The sequence below is a fragment of the Babylonia areolata genome, chromosome 21 (genome assembly GCF_041734735.1).
Source record: "Babylonia areolata isolate BAREFJ2019XMU chromosome 21, ASM4173473v1, whole genome shotgun sequence".
In the NCBI taxonomy this organism is placed as follows: domain Eukaryota; kingdom Metazoa; phylum Mollusca; class Gastropoda; order Neogastropoda; family Buccinidae; genus Babylonia; species Babylonia areolata.
In genome coordinates, this window is record NC_134896.1 from 365,001 (window position 1) to 383,121 (window position 18,121).

Here is an 18,121-nt window from a genome sequence, read left to right on the forward strand (position 1 = left end):
ACAGAGCAAAAAACACAGAAGACAATAAAGACAGACAGAGCAAAAGAGACAGAAGACAATAAAGATAGACAGAGCAAAGGACACAGAAGACAATAAAGATACCAGAGCAAAAGAGACAGAAGAGAATAAAGATAGACAGAGCAAAAGAGACAGAAGACATAGACAGAGCAAAGGACACAGAAGACATAAAGATAGACAGAGCAATAGAGACAGAAGACATAAAGATTGACAGAGAAAAAGAGACAGAAGACATAAAGATAGACAGAGCAAAAGAGACAGAAGAGAATAAAGATAGACAGAGCAAAGGACACAGAAGACAATAAAGATACCAGAGCAAAAGAGACAGAAGAGAATAAAGATAGACAGAGCAAAAGAGACAGAAGACATAAAGATAGACAGAGCAAAGGACACAGAAGACATAAAGATAGACAGAGCAATAGAGACAGAAGACATAAAGATAGACAGAGCAAAAGACACAAAAGACAATAAAGACAGACAGAGAAAAAGAGACAGAAGAGAATAAAGATAGACAGAGCAAAAGAGACAGAAGACAATAAAGATAAACAGAGCAAAAGAGACAGAAGACATAAAGATAGACAGAGCAAAGGACACAGAAGACAATAAAGATACCAGAGCAAAAGAGACAGAAGAGAATAAAGATAGACAGAGCAAAAGAGACAGAAGACATAAAGATAGACAGAGCAATAGAGACAGAAGACATAAAGATAGACGGAGCAAAAGACACAGAAGAGAATAAAGATAGACAGAGAAAAAGAGACAGAAGAGAATAAAGATAGACAGGGCAAAAGAGACAGAAGACATAAAGATAGACAGAGCAATAGAGACAGAAGACATAAAGACTGACAGAGAAAAAGAGACAGAAGACAATAAAGATAAACAGAGCAAAAGAGACAGAAGACATAAAGACAGACAGAGCAAAAGAGACAGAAGACATAAAGATAGACAGAGCAAAAGACACAGAAGACAATTTAAGATAGACAGAGCAAAAGAGACAGAAGACAATAAAGATAGACAGAGCAAAAGAGACAGAAGACAATAAAGATTGACAGAGCAAAAAACACAGAAGACAATAAAGATAGACAGAGCAAAAGAAACAAAAGACAATAAAGATAGAGCAAAAGAGAAAGATGACAATAAAAATAGACAGAGCAAAAGAGACAGAAGACATAAAGATAGACAGAGCAAAAGACACAGAAGACATAAAGATAGACAGAGGAAAAGACACAGAAGACATAAAGATAGACAGAGCAAAAGAGACAGAAGACATAAAGATAGACAAAGCAAAAGAGACAGAAGACAATAAAGATAGACAGAGGAAAAGACACAGAAGACATAAAGATAGACAGAGCAAAAGAGACAGAAGACATAGAGACAGACAAAGAAAAAGACACAGAAGACATAGGACAGACCAAGCCAGAGGACACAAGGAATATTAGACAGTGATGGACGGATCAGTATCAATAATTTACTGTTAATGATCTGCAGATTAGCTACACAGGGTAATTTTTGGTACAAATATCCATTTTTTTGTGTTTCTTAACTAAAATACATTGAAATATTCTATGGAGCAGCTGTAGCAATATTCAAAACTGATTCCTGTGTCCTTGTAATTACATCATCATATAAACCTCCATCGATACACAATCAGCCTATCATCATATAAACCTCCATCGATACACAATCAACCTGTGTGCTGTTCACAATACAGATCATACCTCAGCTTATGCAATATTTTCAACATAATGTAGTCAGGTAGCAAATCTATGTACAAGTTTAAAGCAGTTGTACAGAGACTGTTGACTGACCTTGAAAATGTCATGTAAAAAAAAAAAGAGGTAAAACCTTCAAGGCTCACACTCACTGTGATTCCCACTTCATCCATCAACACCAAAAATCATGAAGAAATTAATATGACACTGCAAAGCTGATCATCTGACAATAATCAAAAAGACACACACTGATGTAACCTTGACCTTTAACCTCTAAACTTTCACAGATACATCGTGTTGGCCAAAACAAATAATTATTTTATTTTAAATGAAAACTGGATTTAAAAAAAAAAAATTCTATCACACTTCAACATTTTTTTTCCAATACAGCATGTTGTGACCTTGAATTCTGACTCTTTACAAGGGTTTGTTCTTACCATTACCAATCACTGTACTAAAATTTGATAATGTTTGTATACAAGACCTTTTCTCTTTTGCACACAGATTTTTTTCCCTATCAACCAAAACCAGATGGCATGTTGCAACACTGACTTTAAAGCACTGACTTAAAGCATGACTAGTCACAATACCATATTTGTCACCATACTGGTATGTCTTCTGAATCCATTAATAACCATCATATTGGTCCATATTGGTCTATCTTCTGATTCCATTAATTATTGTCATCATATTGGCCTATCTTCTGAATCCACCAGGCATTGTCATACTGGTCTATCTTCTGAAACCATTAATCATTGTCAACATTGGTCTATGTTTTAAATCCATTAATCATTGTCACCATACTGGTTTATCTTCTGAATCCTTGACATCATATTGTTCGATGATCATGAAAACTGATCAGTAATTGGTGCCTACCAAGACAAAATATTTGAATAATTCTATATGAATAAACATATGTTTATGTCATTTACTGCAAGATTCATACCACACACACACACACACACACAAAACAACAAGAACAAACTCTGGTTCAAACTTCCTCTAAGTAACAGTAACACTGACAATGATGCATTGTGGAATCAAAAGCAGCATCAGAGCAGCATGAACCCCTGTCTCCCCCACCACCCAAAATATCTGTGTGTGCGTGTGCGTGTGTGTGTGCGTGTGTGTGAGCATGCAAAGTGTCTTCTAACCATCACACAACAGTGCATTAACCTGGAAGACAGTGCCTCTGACAGTGCCACACTCAGTGCACAGTGACTTTCATGCAGATCACCACACCAAGTGATAGTGACACACACTGACACTGACACCTCTCTCCTTGCACACAGAACTCCATCTCAACAACCACAGAAAACATGCCAATAAACCATAACAACAACAGCAAGCTGTCAATATTTACCCATCATGCATCTGTCATCTACACATCCGACTCTGTATGCCTGTAGTCAAAATGCAACACAACACTGTCAAACAATCTACACACCAATATACAACTAATCCACATTACTGTGCAGCATTCAGTCAAAGACTTTATCATGCACTCAACAGTAGTGTAAAACAAAACCAAGATCACAAACGGAAAACCATATTTCTCATGCTATCAGCTGTGTAAAATAAAACCAAGATCACAAATGGAAAACATAACATTTCTCATGCTATCAGCTGTGTAAAATAAAACCAAGAACACAAATGGAAAACATAACATTTCTCATGCTATCAGCTGTGTAAAATAAAACCAAGATCACAAATGGAAAACATAACATTTCTCATGCTATCAGCTGTGTAAAATAAAACCAAGATCACAAATGGAAAACAATATTTCTCATGCTATCAGCTATGTAAAATAAAACCTAGATCACAAATGGAAAACAATATTTCTCATGCTATCAGCTATGTAAAATAAAACCAAGATCACAAATGGAAAACAATATTTCTCATGCTTTCGCTGTGTAAAATAAAACCAAAATCACAAATGGAAAAAAAAATCATGCAGTTAACCATGTAAAATGGAACCAAAATAATAAATGGAAAAGCAATAAACATCACCCCCCCCCCTCCTCCATACACAGACACACACATACATCCATCCACTCAACAGTGTAAAATAAAGCCAATATCACAAATGTAAGTATGTGCTATGTTGATGTCAAATCTGACATAAAATCTTTGTGAAAATGCCATTATGCGTCATGACCCAGATGTACACAACAATCACCAGGACACATTCCAGGTCAGGCCAGTCACCAATACACTGACAAAACACACAAACAGAAAATAATGACAATCACAGAGAACATCATCAACAACTTCATCTTTCTTATTCCTGATGCATCAATGTCTAAAAATTCAATCCCCCATAAACATGTTTCATAGTGATACATACAAAACTGGATTGCAGTCTTACAGGAACTTAGAGTACTGACACAAGTAGATGTGAAGCAGATAGTTGTTACAATTAATCAACAGGCTGAACAGCAGAGAGGCAATGACAGTATTCCATTTTTCATTCTTACTTGTGCATGCCACTAAATCACCATGTTTTATACAAAAATGACTGCAGTGGTGTTAGTGATGTTAAGAAAGCCCTATTAATTGTATTATCCTCCATTATAAGCCCCACAGGTCAGGTCAGATAGATATATCTGCTACTGGTAACCTGGATCCCAGTACTACCTTCCACAGGGTCGAATTGCTGCTCTCAGGAGGATGGTGAGGAGGGTGGCTAGACACCCTGGTGGAAATAAATGACCCATCAAAGGACGCCAGCTCTGGAGAGCTACCTGTGGCCACCTAGCTAAGGGAGTAAACCCTGACAGAAAATCCGGTGTGGGGCCCCTAAGGCGGTCGGATGGCAAACTTTATTACTTTCCGGCAGCTCCTGCGGCCACGTTGGCACCAAAACGTAACAGCCTTGCTGTTCCTTTGGATCTGTCAGTGAGGTGAAGAGGGGGGACAAGCTGCATGGGCAACAGCCTGTCTTCCATATTACATTGCCCAGGCTTATATCTGTCCATCCATCCACAAACAGCCGGATATACTCTATCCATGGTCAGCCATGACTGAAGGAGGCCTACTACTACAAGCCCCATTTCTGTATTCCACACCAGTTTACTGACCGGTGTAGAATGTCTCTACTGACCCCAGAAACTGGATCAGAATTGTAGTTTTTTTTATCTGCTTATTAACTCAGCTCCATATCTGCTTTGTTATCTTTCTTTCTTTGTTTTCATCAGCTGGCACAATGTCTACCATTCTGAAGCCCTCGGCTGAACTCACACTGTTGTCAAGCCCCAATGCATTGACTTGATAAATCAGAATCCAGTCAGCTAAGTCTGCTTACAGTACTGGCTGCCATCTTGCTTATTATTATTATTATTATTATCATGATTATTATCATCATCATTATTAATATTATTATTATCATTATTATTGTTATCTCTTTTTCTTCTTCTTTTTTTTTTCTCTCAAGGCCTGACTAAGCGCGTTGGGTTACGCTGCTGGTCAGGCATCTGCTTGGCAGATATGGTGTAGCATATATGGATTTGTCCGAACACAGTAATGCCTCCTTGAGCTACTGATATTGATACTGATACTTGCTTTGCATGTTTGAAACAATTACTGATTTATTTTTCTAACAGGTGATCCGTTTGTTCATCTGAGTTATCTATTTTCAGACCATAAATTTATCCCCCAACACGGATGCTGCTCTTTATTTCTTCTGAAAGGGCAAATCACTTTAAATTCAAATCTACTGTTGCATGCGATCGGATTTGGTTTTGATTCTGTATGATGGTGAAAATGATCAATGTCAAACTTAACAGTGGTATGAATAAAGCATGTGTGTTGCTATTCAGTGTGATGATATTTGTTTATAGTGATCAAGTGTATTGTCAAATACTGAAATAAATACATTTCAGTGTGATGGTGGGTGTTTATTGTGACTGAGTGTAATGTCAAATAAATACTAATCAATATGATAGTATGTGTTTATTGTGATCAAGTGTATTGTCAAATAAATACCATTCAGAGTGATGGCGTGTATTTACTGTAACAAAGTGTGTTGTTAAATAAACACTTTTCAGTGTGATGGTATTATATTGTGTGATCAGTGTCCTGTCAAATGAATACATTCAATGTGATGGTGTGTGTTTTATTGTGACCAAGTGTACTGTCAAATAAATACTATTCAGTGTGGTGGTGTGTACTCAAGTGTACTGTCAAACACTGAGTTTGTTGTCCATGACGAGTGTGATAGGTGACACAAAGCAGCGGTCAGAATTTAGCTTTCAGACACAGATAGGGTGCATACTGCCCATAAGATGATGGAAATAAATCTGAGAAACAAGAGGTGGCTTTTAGGCTGGAAATTACGTGCATACAGCCACATTGCTGCACATGAACACTTCAAAGCCACATATCACATGGTGAACATGTACACAGTCCTGTGATCAACACACTATCACATACCACAAACATCACAGCCACAAATCTCACCCCCCCCCCCCACACACACACACAGGCCAACAGTCAGCAGTGTCCCCACCCAGGCCCAGTCCATGCAGCACAACAGACATCATGCAGAAGAGGCAGGCTGCCAGAACTTACTTCTTCCTGTGGAAGAGGTTTTTCAGGGAGGTCCTGAAGGGTTTCTTCTTGGAGGCCGACAGGGACACATCATCCACGGAGCGGTGCAGGGTTTCACTGGACGAGTTCTTCCCGTCCTTCCTCCTCCGGCCCCCCTTGGAGGCTGCAGTATCCGGCGTGGTCAGGAATTCGGAGGGTGTGGCAGCTCGGCGCAGTACGGCGGGGCGAGACACGGTGGAGAACTCGCTGGGCGTCACGCTTCGCCGCACCGGGGGCCGCTCCAACTCTGCCTGCAACAGGCGTCCGTTGGCGTCCTGGTGGTGGGGGGGGTCATGTGGGTGGATGGGGGGCAGGGAGGTGAGCCCCTTGTCCCCGGACAGGCTGTGCACCACCTCTTTGGATGGTTCTGTCTTGGAGCGGTCTGCAGGAACCGGCACTGACACTGCCTCCTCCACCCCTGCCACAGCCCCACTGTGCCCCTCACCACCACCATGAGGCTTCATGCTGAGGGGTCCCTGCGGGTCAGGTGGTGGTGGGGGGTCCGACACCTGACTGCGCTTCAACAGTCCCCCAACTCCCCTTGGCTTGCTGTCACTGTCGTCATGGAAACATGTCAGGTCCAATTTGAGCTCCTCCGACATGTGCTGCGGGGGTTTCTGGGGCTGGTGCAGGGAGGGGCTCAGGTCAGACTCTGTGGAGTCCAGGTGAACATCGTCCATCTGGTCTTCATCATCATCGTCATCGTCATCATCCCTGTGGTGTTGGTGGTAGTGGTGGGTGGGGGGCTGGGAGGAGGAGGAGCTGTACATCTGCTGCTGGCTGACCCGCAGCTCCTGAGCACTGACGGCGTGAGGGGGAAGGTGGTGGTAGAGGACACCCCCGCCCCCATCCCCGTTGTTGAGGTGCAGGGACAGAGCGGCGGCCAGGTCGTCCTGACTGAAGTCATCAGAATTGTCCGTCTCTGACCCCAGGGGGTGGTGGTGGACCTGCTGGCTGCTGGCCTTGTGGGACCTGGTGGTGGAGGGTGGGGCCTCACTCAGAGCCCGCGTGTCATCCTCCTCATCTTCGTAGTCCACCACGGGGCGGTAGTGTGCAGCCTTCTCCCCCTGGTGTGCCAGGGGGTCTCCCCCGGCTGCAGGGTCCCAGTGACCATTGACCCCAACATGGGGGGAAGGGCGGGGGGCAAGGTGCGTGTGCTGAAGGGGGCGCGGGGCCCGGCGGTTGTAGACCTGGATGACCCTGGGCCGCCTGTCCCCGGGGAAAGGCCCCAGCACAGAGTGAGGCCTTCGCTCTCTGTCCTCTTGCTCACCCCCCTCCCCAAAGTCCATGGCCGAAGCTGGACGCAGCGGGGAGGCCTGGCCATACTGGCCTTGACCTTCCATTCTCTTCTTGATCTTGTAGCGCCGTTGTCTGGCACTGCGGTCGCCGGTGGTGGAGGTGGTGGTGGTGGGATGGAGGCAGGGGCGGTAGTGAGGGTAGCCCCCCTTGGTCAGGTCAGGCTGACTGTGGGAGGTCAGGCGCCACTCCTCGCCCTGACCTTGACCCTGACGCTGGGCCTGCATCCGCGCCGCCTGTCGTGGGTCTGTGTGGTACGTCTGCTCTGCCCACTGGTAACTACTGCAGCAACAACATCATCATCATCAGTAGCAATGACACCACTGCAGCACAACACCAGTGCTGACATCAATTCCACCAATACCACATCAAGTACAACATCAATGACCAGAAAATCAATACAACCATCACCATGCAATAAAAATAACAGTCAGTACAATGCAAACATAGAACTGGAACACCATGGTTTTAGTCAAAGCATGTAGACTGACACATGTACACTACACCACATGATTGAACAAAGAAAAGAAAAAGCAGATGCTCAACAGCCTACCAATGATATGTATAAAATTTTAAAACACACACACACACACAACACACACACACACACAGAGATAAATAACTCACATGCACCAATCTGTAGTCTCACAAAAACTCAGGCCCAACACTCCACTGACACACATACACACCCAGGCCCCACTACCCACAAAGACACATGTCAACTTGCACACGTCATCACTCAAAATGTCAAACATGTGTCTAAAAGACACATGAAGTAGCATGGTTCGTTTCAGTTGTTTATTTATCTATTGTCTGTTCATCTAAGATGATGATATTAGACTCAAACTAAATGATATTATCATTATTTATAATATCATCATGATCATTATTTTCATTATTACTTAGAAATAATCATTTCTGAAAACATGAAGCAGCACTTGGTGACATAATGCACACACATACACACACATATACACAACCATGTAACTTTGATCCCACAAACAAATAAGGCAGATGCATACATTTGTTTAGCTACACTCTCACTTAGCTCCAATAATTCACAAACACACACACACACAATACTGGCTGAACATCACAGTACTGGCTGTAAGAATAAACACAACAGTTCACTGTACAGGACTATGACATGTACCACACTTTTTTGGCCTATAAAGCTGCAGCACGCAAGGCACAACCCCTGAATTTAAAGAAAAAGACAATTTTGAACATGTATAAGGTGCATGCATCCAGTAACCTGCATCTGCCATTAATCCTGAAAATCGAATATCCTTCATATTGTCTGGTGCAGAATGGCTCCACTAATCCCTGATGTTGTTGTCTGAGTAGTGACATCTTCAGAAAATGGACCGGAATCTGACTTGTTTTCGTCTGTTTGCTGGCTCCGCTCTGCTACTCCGTTTGTCTGCTGCATTGTCCACTTCTTTTTCTTTCACAAAATTTATTACAATTCTGAAGTAATTCAGTTGAATGAACGCTGTTGTCAAACCCCAGTTCATCTACCTCAAGATCAAGTCATCAACCCGAGCCACATGTAACATGCAGCTTCTGTTCAAACATGTGTGTGTGTGTTTGTGTGTGTGTGTGTGTGTGTGAGAACGAACGAACGAACGAACGAAATTTTATTTTACGAGGGTAAAGGAGTAAGCACAAAGTACTTTTTTTACATCCAGCCCTCTGGGCATAAATAATAATTGGAAAAAAAAGCAACAAAGCAACAACAACAACAAAAAAAACACAAAAAAAACAAAAACAAACAAACAAAAAAAAGCAAGAGTCAATTCACAACACCAACGTCAAAATTGCATAAGCATGTGCAAACATAAACATAGAACTTATGTACAAAACAATATCGCGATAGATGAATAACATGAGGACAATAGGGTAGGGGCGTGGTGGAGAGCGGAAGGAAGAATGGACAAGGGGAAGAGTAAAGAAGGCAGGGGAGGCTGACAACAGACAGATATAGTGACAGTGACAGTGGAGAGACATAGAGACTGACAGGGGAGGAGAGAGGCATATACATTATATATATATATTGACAATCTATACATGATTTTTTTGTTTATAATTGATATGTGTCACATAATCACAGAGAGAGAGAGAGAGAGTTTGTGTGTGTGTGTGTGTGTGTGTGTGTGTGTGTGTGTGTGTGTGTGTGTGCATGCATGTGTGTGTGTGTGTGTGTGCAGTGTGTGCATGTGTGTGTGTGCATAAGTTTTTCTATTGATATGCACTTGTATTATCATAATTTCTACTGTATCTGTGTTTGTGTATGATTTTCAATTTATGTTCGTATCTTGTTATGTAGTATCCCCCCCAATATTCCTTGTGACCCTGGTACACTTGGTAATAAAGACATATTCTATTTTATTCTATTTAACTTCAGTTCAATCAGAATCCAGTCTGCTGGCCCCACTTTCAGTCCCACCCACCATCTTGCTTTGCATGTTAGAAGAGATTGGAAAGTGATCAGATTACATTTCTGATTTCTCTATTTTTGCACCATGGATGTATCCCAAACTAAGATACTGCTCCATTTTCATGTTCTAAGGGTGACTGTGTTCATGTTTCCTTTACATTTGGTGTCATATGCAATTAAGCTTCAATACGATACAACGGTGAATATGTTGAATCAGTGGTAAGACTGAAGCATGCAAGTGTTGCTGTTCAGTGTGATTGTGTGCCGTTATCATGATCAATGATGTTGTCATAAAGTGAATTTGCAGTGAGAGGTGGTAGCAACTGACGATCAGAATTTAGCTTTCAGTCACAGACAGGTTGCTGATAAGGGGTCAGACCTGAGTCAAAACATCACACCTTGTAGGCCAAAAATAACTGTGTACATACAGACAGGGACTCACTGGTGGTGGGGCCAAAAATAACTGTGTACATACAGACTGGGACTCAATGGTGGTGGGGCCAAAAATAACTGTGTACATACAGACAGGGACTCACTGGTGGTGGGGCCAAAAATAACTGTGTACATACAGACAGGGACTCAATGGTGGTGGGGCCAAAAATAACTGTGTACATACAGACTGGGACTCACTGGTGGTGGGGCCAAAAATAACTGTGTACATACAGACAGGGACTCACTGGTGGTGGGGCCAAAAATAACTGTGTACATACATACAGGGACTCACTGGTGGTGGGGCCAAAAATAACTGTGTACAGACAGGGACTCACTGGTGGTGGGGCCAAAAATAACTGTGTACATACAGGGACTCACTGATGGTGGGGCCAAAAATAACTGTGTACATACAGACAGGGACTCCTGTGTACATACAGACAGGGACTCACTGGTGGTGGGGCCAAAAATAACCGTGTACATACAGACTGGGACTCACTGGTGGTGGGGGCGGGCAGAGCGCAGGAAAGGGGGAGGCAGAGTGTCCTCCCCTGTGGACTGGATGCCGCTGTCAATGGTGCTGGTGGTGGGCGGCAGCATCTCACAGCTGCTGTTGCTGGCACTGGACCTGAACGTCTGGCCCTGCGTCCTGTCATCATCATCATCATCATCACATCTTCACCACCACCATCATCACCTTCAACATCATCACATCCCCATAGTCACTACCATCACTATCATCATCATCACCATCATTATCATTACCATCACACCATCGTCGTATCACCAAAATCATTATCATCACCATTATCTTCACTGTCACCATCATTATCATGGTGATGAAAGTCATCGCATCGAAGCAGACTTTTTGTTCGTGTGGCATAACAATTTAAGTTAGGCAGCTTTGTCGTATGTGTGGTTGCATGAGGCTCAAGCGAACATCTTTTCTCTTATACAGGAGTTCAGGTGAGAGCTCAGGTAGATGCGTGCTCTCTGGCACAACTGCTTTCTCGTTGTACCTGTGTGGCCACTCAGTTTGCAGCCGCAGATAACTTTAGCTCTGTGGCCCCAGTGCTCAGGTGAGAGTGGAAAAAATGCTTAGATTATTTCTGTTGTTTATTCTAATAGCGCTGGAGTAATTTAGAAAAATGTATTTGTATGTGCACTTGATGATCGTTTTGCTGTTTTTTTTTCTTTAAAAAAAAAAGTCAATGTTATATCAAGATAGTGTTTCCTAACTTGGTAGTAAGATTCCTTTTTGTCAAAGTGTTAATAAAATCATTTTTACAATGACAAGGAGCAAAGAATACTGTTTACTGGAGACTTTTTTTGTTTTCGTTTTTTTACCTAATGTTTGTTTAATTATTAGAATTATTCTACTTAGAGTTTCATCTTAAATTTGAAATAATGGGATATAAATTTGTCACATGTAATCACAAGTGCTTGCTTGGAAAGGATTATGTGACTGGATTGGAAATATAATAAGAGGCTAAAAGATACTACTATGATGAAGATGACCAGTTAAGGAATTATGTCTTTACTATACATTGGTGATATACTGGTGTGGGAGACTCATTTCAGGTACTGGTGGTCCAAGACAGTGACATGAGTGGTGTGAGTGATGTGATGTGAGTAATGTGAATGATGTGATGACTCACTGCAGGTGCTGGCGGTCGAAGACAGTGACATGAGTGGTGTGATGTGAGTAATGTGAATGATGTGATGACTCACTGCAGCTGCTGGCGGTCAAAGACAGTGACGTGAGTGGTGTGAGTGATGTGAGTAATGTGAATGATGTGATGACTCACTGCAGGTGCTGGTGGTCGAGGGCAGTGACATGGGTGGTGTGAGTGATGTGAGTGATGTGAGTAATGTGATGACTCACTGCAGGTGCTGGTGGTCGAGGGCAGTGACATGGGTGGTGTGAGTGATGTGAGTAATGTGAATGATGTGATGACTCACTGCAGGTGCTGGCGGTCGAGGGCAGTGACATGGGTGGTGTGAGTGATGTGAGTAATGTGAATGATGTGATGACTCACTGCAGGTGCTGGCGGTCGAGGGCAGTGACATGGGTGGTGTGAGTGATGTGAGTAATGTGAATGATGTGATGACTCACTGCAGGTGCTGGTGGTCGAGGGCAGTGACATGGGTGGTGTGAGTGATGTGAGTAATGTGAATGATGTGATGACTCACTGCAGATGCTGGCGGTCGAGGTCAGTGACATGGGTGGTGTGGGTGATGTGAGTAATGTGAATGATGTGATGACTCACTGCAGGTGCTGGCGGTCCAGGGCAGTGACATGGGTGGTGTGGGTGATGTGAGTAATGTGAATGATGTGATGACTCACTGCAGGTGCTGGCGGTCGAGGGCAGTGACATGGGTGGTGTGAGTGATGTGAGTAATGTGAATGATGTGATGACTCACTGCAGGTGCTGGTGGTCGAGGGCAGTGACATGGGTGGTGTGAGTGATGTGAGTAATGTGAATGATGTGATGACTCACTGCAGGTGCTGGTGGTCGAGGGCAGTGACATGGGTGGTGTGAGTGATGTGAGTAATGTGAATGATGTGATGACTCACTGCAGGTGCTGGCGGTCCAGGGCAGTGACATGGGTGGTGTGGGTGATGTGAGTAATGTGAATGATGTGATGACTCACTGCAGGTGCTGGCGGTCGAGGGCAGTGACATGGGTGGTGTGAGTGATGTGAGTAATGTGAATGATGTGATGACTCACTGCAGGTGCTGGTGGTCGAGGGCAGTGACATGGGTGGTGTGAGTGATGTGAGTAATGTGAATGATGTGATGACTCACTGCAGGTGCTGGTGGTCGAGGGCAGTGACATGGGTGGTGTGAGTGATGTGAGTAATGTGAATGATGTGATGACTTATTGCAGGTGCTGGCGGTCGAGGGCAGTGACATGGGTGGTGTGGGTGATGTGAGTAATGTGAATGATGTGATGACTCACTGCAGGTGCTGGCGGTCGAGGGCAGTGACATGGGTGGTGTGAGTGATGTGAGTAATGTGAATGATGTGATGACTCACTGCAGGTGCTGGCGGTCGAGGGCAGTGACATGGGTGGTGTGAGTGATGTGAGTAATGTGAATGATGTGATGACTCACTGCAGGTGCTGGCGGTCGAGGGCAGTGACATGGGTGGTGTGAGTGATGCGAGTAATGTGAATGATGTGATGACTCACTGCAGGTGCTGGTGGTCGAGGGCAGTGACATGGGTGGTGTGAGTGATGTGAGTGATGTGAGTAATGTGAATGATGTGATGACTCACTGCAGTTGCTAGCGGTCGAGGGCAATGACATGGGTGGTGTGAGTGATGTGAGTAATGTGAATGATGTGATGACTCACTGCAGGTGCTGGCGGTCGAGGGCAGTGACATGGGTGGTGTGGGTGATGTGAGTAATGTGATTGATGTGATGACTCACTGCAGGTGCTGGTGGTCGAGGGCAGTGACATGGGTGGTGTGGGTGATGTGAGTAATGTGAATAATGTGATGACTTACTGCAGGTGCTGGCGGTCGAGGGCAGTGACATGGGTGGTGTGAGTGATGTGAGTAATGTGAATGATGTGATGACTCACTGCAGGTGCTGGCGGTCGAGGGCAGTGACATGGGTGGTGTGAGTGATGTGAGTAATGTGAATGATGTGATGACTCACTGCAGGTGCTGGCGGTCGAGGGCAGTGACATGGGTGGTGTGAGTGATGTCGTGGTTGAACCTCTCCACAAAGTCCTGCAGCTTCACCAGGCAGGCCTGCAGGTGGAAGTGGTCAGGGTGGTCCTCCCCTGTGTGCCGTAACACTTGCTGCACACATCATCATTATTATCATTATTATCATCATCATCGTCATCACTGGAGGTGGACGTTTAAAACCCCATCAGCACCACCCACAACACATACCCCCTGGCCCCTAATACCTCCTGCCCCCCAATTTTTTATTTTATCTTAAATATTTGTGTAAATATTGATGGGAGAACAGTAGCTGTTGAAAGAGTCCTGGTATTCTGTAAATTTTAAGAGAATAACAGCAGATGACGAGTCTTTGTGTTCTGTAAACACTGATCAGAGAATAGCAGTACCTGAAGAGTCCTGGTGTTCTGTAAATGTTGATGAGAATAATTGTGGATGAAAGTCCTGGTGTTCTGTAAATGTTGATGGGAGAAAAGTAGTATACAAAGAGTCCTGGTGTTCTATAAATGCTGATGCCAGAAAAGTAGTATACAAAGAGTCCTGGTGTTCTATAAATGCTGATGCCAGAAAAGTAGTATACAAAGAGTCCTGGTGTTCTATAAATGCTGATGCCAGAAAAGTAGTATACAAAGAGTCCTGGTGTTCTATAAATGCTGATGCCAGAAAAGTAGTATACAAAGAGTCCTGGTGTTCTGTAAATGCAGATGCCAGAAAAGTAGTATTCGAAGAGTCCTGGTGTTCTGTAAATGCTGATGAGAGAAAAGTAGTATACAGAGTCCTGGTGTTCTATAAATGCTGCTGCCAGAAAAGTAGTATTCGAAGAGTCCTGGTGTTCTGTAAATGCTGATGCCAGAAAAGTAGTATTCGAAGAGTCCTGGTGTTCTGTAAATGCTGATGAGAGAAAAGTAATATATGAAGAGTCCTGGTGTTCTGTAAATGGTGATGAGAGAAAAGTAGTATATGAAGAGTCCTGGTGTTCTGTAAACGCTGATGAGAGAAAAGTAGTATATGAAGATTCCTGGTGTTCTGTAAATGCTGATGAGAGAAAAGTAGTATATGAAGAGTCCTGGTGTTCTGTAAATGGTGATGAGAGAAAAGTAGTATATGAAGAGTCCTGGTGTTCTGTAAATGCTGATGAGAGAAAAGTAGTATATGAAGAGTCCTGGTGTTCTGTAAATGCTGATGAGAGAAAAGTAGTATATGAAGAGTCCTGGTGTTCTGTAAACGCTGATGCCAGAAAAGTAGTATATGAAGAGTCCTGGTGTTCTGTAAATGGTGATGAGAGAAAAGTAGTATATGAAGAGTCCTGGTGTTCTGTAAATGGTGATGAGAGAAAAGTAGTATATGAAGAGTCCTGGTGTTCTGTAAATGCTGATGAGAGAAAAGTAGTATTCTAGAGTCCTGGTGTTCTGTAAATGCTGATGAGAGAAAAGTAGTATTCTAGAGTCCTGGTGTTCTGTAAATGATGAGAGAAAAAGAGTAGATCAAAGTCCTGGTGTTTTGTAAATGTTGATGAGAGAAAAGTAGTATATGAAGAGTCCTGGTGTTCTGTAAATGCTGATGAGAGAAAAGTAGTATATGAAGAGTCCTGGTGTTCTGTAAATGCTGATGAGAGAAAAGTAGTATTTAGAGTCCTGGTGTTCTGTAAATGATGAGAGAAAAAGAGTAGATCAAAGTCCTGGTGTTCTGTAAATGGTGATGAGAGAAAAGTAGTATATGAAGAGTCCTGGTGTTCTGTAAATGCTGATGAGAGAAAAGTAGTATTCTAGAGTCCTGGTGTTCTGTAAATGATGAGAGAAAAAGAGTAGATCAAAGTCCTGGTGTTTTGTAAATGTTGATGACAATAATAGTAGATGAAAGTCTAGTTGTTCTGTAAATGTTGATAACAACAGTAGATGAAGAAAGTCCTGGTGTTCTGCAAATGATGAGAGAAAAAGAGTAGATCAAAGTCCTGGTGTTCTGTAAATGTTGATGAGAATAAGAGTAGATCAAAGTCCTGGTGTTCTGTAAATGTTGATGAGAAAAAGAGTAGATCAAAGTCCTGGTGTTCTGTAAATGTTGATGAGAAAAAGAGTAGATCAAAGTCCTGGTGTTCTGCAAATGATGAGAGAAAAAGAGTAGATCAAAGTCCTGGTGTTCTGCAAATGATGAGAGAAAAAGAGTAGATCAAAGTCCTGGTGTTCTGCAAATGATGAGAGAAAAAGAGTAGATCAAAGTCCTGGTGTTCTGTAAATGATGAGAGAAAAAGAGTGGATCAAAGTCCTGGTGTTCTGTAAATGTTGATGAGAATAAGAGTAGATCAAAGTCCTGGTGTTCTGTAAATGTTGATGAGAATAAGAGTAGATCAAAGTCCTGGTGTTCTGTAAATGTTGATGAGAAAAAGAGTAGATCAAAGTCCTGGTGTTCTGTAAATGTTGATGAGAATAAGAGTAGATCAAAGTCCTGGTGTTCTGTAAATGTTGATGAGAAAAAGAGTAGATCAAAGTCCTGGTGTTCTGTAAATGTTGATGAGAATAAGAGTAGATCAAAGTCCTGGTGTTCTGTAAATGTTAAGAGAATAGTGGTAGTTGAATATTCCTGGTTTTTTTGTAAATGTAAAGAGACCAGCAGCAGTTGAAGAACCATGTGACATGGTGTGCTGACATCACAGAGCACTGACCTGCAGCTGCAACATGTACTTGGGAATCCTCTGCAGTGGGGACAGCAGCAGTGTCAGCAGGTCACTGTGGGGGGTACTGTCCCTTTGGTCCTGTCAACATCATCATCATCGTCGTCATCATCACCATACAGTCACAGTGTGAGGAAGAGGCGAAAAGAGGGAGGGGGTGGGCACAGGGGGGGCGAATGGAGGGCATGGGGGGCGGAACAGTAACAGTAATTGTGTCAGGTCACTGTGGGAGGTACTGTCCTTCTGGTCCTGTCAAATTCATCACCATCATCATCATCATCATCTTCATCACCATACAGTAACCGTGTGAGGAAGGGGTGCAATTATAACTACCATCATCACTATTAATTATCACCATCATCATCATCATCAATATCATCATCATTATCATCATCATACGTCAATTACAGTGTGTGTGTGCACGTGCGTTCATGCCTGCGTGTGCATGCATATGTGCATGTGAATGTCAACTGCTGTTGCTGTCTAGCTGACCTTCACTGTGTGTAAATTCTGTCTGTCGCTCTCTCTCATATATACACAGCAAAAGGATAAGAAAATATATGTAAATATTCATCATCTTACTAACATAGCTCTGTCCTCTTTCTTTTCTTTATTGTCCTTTCACATATGCATTTTTAGACATAATATCCTCTCTCACATATCTGCCTCCAAACACACACACTCCCCTCCTGACCCCCCGTCCACCCTAGCCCCTCCCCCACCACCACAACAGTTTCAGTTTCTCAAGGAATCGTCACTGACTTTGGACTAATCCATATACCCTACACCACATCTGCTAAGCAGAAGCTTGACCAACAGCATTACCCAACACACTTAGACCTTGAGGAAAGAAACAGATAATACTAATCCAACAACAACAATAATGATAAATAAAATAATATGAAATAAAATACCTGTCCATTGACGCAACATCTACACTTGTTGTTTCTCTCATTCTCTCTCGCCTTGACTACTGTAACTCTCTACTGTCTGGTTTGCCTGCTTCATCCATTCAGTACCTTCAGCACATACAAAACTCTGCTGCCCGACTCGTCCTCAGAAAGAAAAGATCTGAGCACATCACTCCTCTTTTGCAACATCTCCACTGGCTACCTGTCTCACACCGAATAAAGTACAAGATCAGCACTCTATGCTACAAATGTATTCACAAATCAGCCCCTTTCTATCTCTGTGGCTGCCTTCACCTCTACACTCCATCTCGCTCACTACGATCAGCTTCGGATCCACTCCATTTTACACATACCCAGATTCAA

The 18,121-nt window shown here is 42.9% G+C and overlaps 1 protein-coding gene across 4 annotated transcripts in view; it reads right to left on the reverse strand.

Moving 5' to 3' along the window:
• Window positions 1–18,121, reverse strand: part of LOC143296102 (uncharacterized) — a 93,499-nt gene that overhangs the window by 21,207 nt on the left and 54,171 nt on the right. For 3 of the 4 annotated variants that reach the window (XM_076607876.1, XM_076607875.1, XM_076607873.1), the window contains 4 exons: window positions 16,839–16,928; window positions 14,148–14,293; window positions 10,982–11,131; window positions 6,300–7,895 (listed from right to left, as the gene is read on the reverse strand). In XM_076607876.1, the coding sequence (XP_076463991.1) occupies window positions 6,300–7,895; window positions 10,982–11,131; window positions 14,148–14,293; window positions 16,839–16,928 (1,982 nt within the window). The remainder of the gene's footprint in view (window positions 1–6,299; window positions 7,896–10,981; window positions 11,132–14,147; window positions 14,294–16,838; window positions 16,929–18,121) is intronic. The other variant, XM_076607874.1, reaches the window with a different exon arrangement.